The sequence below is a fragment of the Aethalodelphis obliquidens genome, unplaced genomic scaffold (assembly GCF_003676395.1).
Source record: "Aethalodelphis obliquidens isolate GAN/ISIS:26980383/991018 unplaced genomic scaffold, ASM367639v1 scaffold38, whole genome shotgun sequence".
Classification (NCBI taxonomy): domain Eukaryota; kingdom Metazoa; phylum Chordata; class Mammalia; order Artiodactyla; family Delphinidae; genus Aethalodelphis; species Aethalodelphis obliquidens.
Genome location: NW_020837982.1, coordinates 32772 through 37801, shown reverse-complemented (window position 1 = coordinate 37801; position 5030 = coordinate 32772). Strand labels below are relative to the sequence as shown.

Below are 5030 nucleotides of genomic sequence, written 5' to 3'. Positions count from 1 at the left end.
ACTCTTCCGCCCCTGCAGATGGTTCATTTCAGAGAAAGCAGAGCTTGGAAGAATGACCCTCTAGGTTACCATTTGTGCTCAGTCATTCCAAAAACATGTGAGAATGAAAAGATGCGTTTGCCTCTTATGTCCTGTTAACTTGCTGGAATCTGGAACAGCAATTCAGGACTTGCCTTTGTCATGATTTGTTAATGACCCTGGCCAAGCAAAGGTTTCCCTGGAAACTCCCACACCCTGTGCTGTCTTTAAAAGGCATGTAGAGCAGCCAGAACTGCAGAGAGACTGAGACAAACCCAGAAACCAACAGCTCTCAGACTGAAGCTGGTAACCTCCCCGCTCAACATGAAGGTCTCTGCAGCACTTCTGTGTCTGCTGCTCACAGCAGCCATCTTCAGCACCCAGATGCTGGCTCAGCCAGGTAAGTCCCTTCTCTATGGCAAAGCTGATCACCACCAGAACTGTCAGATCAGCAAGAATCTGCAGAGACTTGCTGCAGACCCCGTCATTTTAAAGATGGGAAAACGGGTCCCACGAGTGGACAAGAAGAGCCCCGACCTCACAATCAGAGAAAGAGCCAGAACTAGAAACCCAGGCTACTGAGGTCAGTCCCCATATTCTTTCCTGACATGAATATTGAGAGTGATGTTTTGTCCATCCATAATCCGGCTGCCTTCGCATGTTTGGGGATGGGGGCACACGAAAGAAAGACCCTCTCTTATTGCAGACACAGGGGGCATTTTTGTCAGTGGTGGAGAGAAAAAAATGCTTTGACTGTACACCCCAAAATTTAACTGGATCCCAAGACAGTTTTCAGAAACAGTGGTTAGAGGAAGGGAATGAGGTCCCAGGGGAATCTCTCAAGGTGACGTGTTGTGATTGTATCTATATGTTTGTATCATAACTCATGTTTTCATCTTCTGATGACTTAGATTTTCTGCATGTATCAGTCTGATAAGACAATGCATGCTGTGGTAACAAACAATCCTAAATTATCAAGGGCTTAAAACAACAAAGGTTAATTTCTTACTCATACTAAATATCTATAATGTATTGACTAGAGCTTTGACTTCATATACTCAGGATTCTGGATTGATGGGGCAATTGATGGATTGGGAACATTGCTGCTTACTGTAATGAAGGAAAAGAAAGTTCTCAAGGGTCTTGCACTGACAATTACAAAAGCTACCTTAGAAATGATACTTGTCACTTTGTCTTCTCACTTATTGCTCAAAACCAGTTAATGGTTCCAATCAACAAAAAGTGGCCAAGACTTGCAAGTCTACCATGCGTCCAGAAAGCAGAGAACGGAGAGTATTTGATGAGCAGTATTATGACTATCCCTTAGTGATGTAGCTCTTTGTAATGACAAAGTTGGAGCTTATTGCATTGACCAAGCTTTTTCCATATCCTTGCCTGTAGTGATGGGTCCCTACTGTACAGCTGGGGACACCAAATCAAAGGCAGAGGTACAGGACCTCAGAGCAGATGGCTTCTGCCTCCATCTCTTACATTTCCTTGTCTTCCTGAAATTTCTTTCCTTACAAAGTCATGCTTAAAAATTATCTACATATCATTAGTGCTCAGTCTTTCTCTTCATTTCTCCCCAATTCAGCTTCTGTCCCAACTGTCTGCTGCTTTAATATGGCCAGAAGGAAGATCCCCATTCAGCGACTGCAGAGCTACAGAAGAATCACCAACAGCAAATGTCCCCAGAAAGCTGTGATGTAAGTAGACAAAACCTACCCTCTCCCAGCCCCAAATTTCATTTCTGGGGGATAAAGCTCTTGAAACTGCATTAGAGTTAACTGGAGCCTTACACTTAGAGCGTTCCATCTCTATAATCCAATCCCTGAGTTTTCACAACAGGAAATTTTCCCTCTAGCTCCCTGGCTAGAAGTTTGTTCAGGTCATACCAGTTCCTTCTAGTCAAGAGCAAGAATGGCTTTACTGAGCCATCAAGAGCAGCCACTGACCCTCAGCATCCCACCCTTCCTCTATCTCCTTCTTCTGCTCTCATGGCAACCCCTTCATCCCATGGCAGATGGTCCTGGAAGGTTTAGGATTAAATTGGCACAAGTTTCAAAGAGGATCCTTAATAAGTTCTTTCCCTCTCTCCCACAGCTTCAGCACCAAGCAGGACAAGAAGATCTGTGTTGATCCCCAGGAGAAATGGGTCCAGAATGCCATGAAGTACCTGGACCAAAAAGCCCAAACTTTAAAGCCATAAATATTCATCTTTTAAAACCAAACCAGAGCCTCAAAATGCTTGATTCATTCTCCCGGTCTTCCTAAGATGTATTCTGAGATAACCTCATTCCAAAAGGAATGGCTTTTATTTAATAATTTAAAAAAATATTGCATATAAGTTATTGACTTTTTAAAAAATTCTCTGCCATGAATTTTTGTTACTTTTTAAATGTAAAGCTTTGGTTGGGTCCCTCCCCCTCTGTGAGCCCCAATTCAATCCCCTGCAACGTATGAGTAATGTTGTCTCTCTCCTCTTTAATTCCCTGGAATCTTGTAAGGGTCCTGGCAAGGATCATCGATACAAAAATGTTTTGTATTTTTAAGAAGACATTGCTCTTGTGAACCAAAGGTGTGGCTCATAATGTTAAATGGAAATACATGTTATTTTAGGAATTCAGAAAAAATATTTTTTATTACAGTCAGCAATCGTATATTTTGTATATTTTGTGGGGAATCTACATTGAGCTGGGAGGGAGAAAGATGGAAGTAGGGGTGAGAGGTATGGTTATGGGGGCGGGAACTGTGTTCCTGAGAAATGGCCTTTTAGTTCTGCTGGTCTTCAATGAGATTCAGGGTAAAACTGACAAGACCAGACAAAACCTTTCCATCCCTCTAATTCCAGTCCCCAAGAGAGGTTTCCCAGACCCCAGGTGCTTCAGTCTCTTATTCAGCAGGACTCTCACCACTATTCCTTGCCTGGCCAGCGCCATGCTTGCCCCAAATCTCTCCCATGACCCATTGCAACAGCCTGTGATATTCTCCCTGTGCCTGAAATTACTCCTCTGATCATCCTCCAACCCAGGATAAACAGAAAAGAGACATTAGGAAGTCAGAGGAAGCCTAGATAACCCTTGACAAGAGGTTTATTTAGACTAAGACTTTATCAGCACTTAAGGAGGCTTCATCCTGGAACTTAAACCAGGTCTTCATGGATGGATAAGTACAGGGGTTCTTTGAAAGCTCTTTCAGGCCAGGCAGAAAAGAGACAGGTATAGTTTGAGCGAATGCCTAGAAGCGGGGGGTGGGGGGGGATTATAATGTGTTTATCAAGTTGGGTGGAGGCCCACTGGGAAGATGTTAGATTGGAGTCTGTGTGAAGTGATGGGGAAATTTGAGAAGGAAGCTTGAGGCCAGTCTGTGAAGGTGGGGAGTTTATGCTCCATTCAGATAGTCATAAGTAAGATGAACATGTCATTTTTTTTTTTTTTTTTACCATCTTTATTGGGGTATAATTGCTTTACAATGGTGTGTTAGTTTCTGCTTTATAACAAAGTGAATCAGTTATACATATACATATGTTCCCATATCTCTTCCCTCTTGCGTCTCCCTCCCTCCCTCCCTCCCTATCCCGCCCCTCCAGGCTGTCACAAAGCACCAAGCCAATATCCCTGTGCCATGCGGCTGCTTCCAACTAGCTATCTACCTTACTACGTTTGTTAGTGTGTATATGTCCATGACTCTCTCTCGCCCTGTCACAGCTCACCCTTCCCCCTCTCCATAACCTCAAGTCCGTTCTCTAGGAGGTCTGTGTCTTTATTCCTGCCTCACCCCTAGGTTCTTCATGACACTTTTTTTTCTTAAATTCCATATATATGTGTTAGCATACGGTATTTGTCTTTTTCTGACTTACTTCACTCTGTATGACAGACTCTAGGTCTATCCACCTCATTACAAATAGCTCAATTTCGTTTCTTTTTATGGCTGAGTAATATTCCATTGTATATATGTGCCACATCTTCTTTATCCATTCATCCGATGATGGGCACTTAGGTTGTTTCCATCTCCGGGTTATTGTAAATAGAGCTGCAATGAACATTTTGGTACATGACTCTTTTTGAATTTCGGTTTTCTCAGGGTATATGCCCAGTAGTGGGATTGCTGGGTCATATGGTAGTTCTATTTGTAGCTTTTTAAGGAACCTCCATACTGTTCTCCATAGTGGCTGAACCAATTCACATTCCCACCAGCAGTGCAAGAGTGTTCCCTTTTCTCCACACGCTCTCCAGCATTTATTGTTGGCAGATTTTTTGATGATGGCCATTCTGACTGGTGTGAGATGATATCTCATTGTAGTTTTGATTTGCATTTCTCTAATGATTAATGATGTTGAGCATTCTTTCATGTGTTTGTTGGCAGTCTGTATATCTTCTTTGGAGAAATGTCTATTTAGGTCTTCTGCCCATTTTTGGATTGGGTTGTTTGTTTTTTTGTTATTGAGCTGCATGAGCTGCTTGTAAATTTTGGAGATTAATCCTTTGTCGGTTACTTCATTTGCAAATATTTTCTCCCATTTTGAGGGTTGTCTTTTGGTCTTGTTTATGGTTTCCTTTGCTGTGCAAAAGCTTTGAAGTTTCATTAGGTCCCATTTGTTTATTTTTGCTTTTATTTCCATTACTCTAAGAGGTGGGTCAGAAAGGATCTTGCTGTCATTTATGTCATAGAGTGTTCTGCCTATGTTTTCCTCTAAGAGTTTGATAGTTTCTGGCCTTATATTTAGGTCTTTAATCCATTTTGAGCTTATTTTTGTGTATGGTGTTAGGGAGTGATCTAATCTCATACTTTTACATGTACCTGTCCAGTTTTCCCAGCACCACTTATTGAAGAGGCTGTCCTTTCTCCATTGTACATTACTGCCACCTTTATCAAACATAAGGTGTCCATATGTGCATGGGTTTATCTCTGGGCTTTCTATCCTGTTCCATTGATCTATCTTTCTGTTTTTGTGCCAGTACCATACCGTCTCGATAACTGTAGCTTTGTAGTATAGTCTGAAGTCAGGGAGC

General features: G+C 42.1%; 1 protein-coding gene across 1 annotated transcript; it reads left to right on the top strand.

Annotated features, from left to right (window-relative positions):
• The first annotated feature begins 293 nt into the window (after positions 1-293).
• On the top strand, positions 294-2249 carry LOC113632733 (eotaxin). The gene is made up of 3 exons (XM_027130259.1): positions 294-418; positions 1613-1724; positions 2122-2249. The coding sequence occupies exons 1-3, from the start codon at positions 343-345 to the stop codon at positions 2225-2227; spliced, it is 294 nt and encodes a 97-aa protein (XP_026986060.1). The 5' UTR covers positions 294-342; the 3' UTR covers positions 2228-2249.
• Positions 2250-5030: the final 2781 nt, after the last annotated feature.

Coding starts and splice junctions, on each gene's coding strand:
- LOC113632733 (XM_027130259.1), top strand. CDS start 343: ATGAAGGTCTCTGCAGCACTTCTGTGTCTGCTGCTCACAGCAGCCATC. Junction 419..1,612: donor CCAGATGCTGGCTCAGCCAG/GTAAGTCCCTTC, acceptor TCCCCAATTCAG/CTTCTGTCCCAACTGTCTGC. Junction 1,725..2,121: donor TGTCCCCAGAAAGCTGTGAT/GTAAGTAGACAA, acceptor TCTCTCCCACAG/CTTCAGCACCAAGCAGGACA.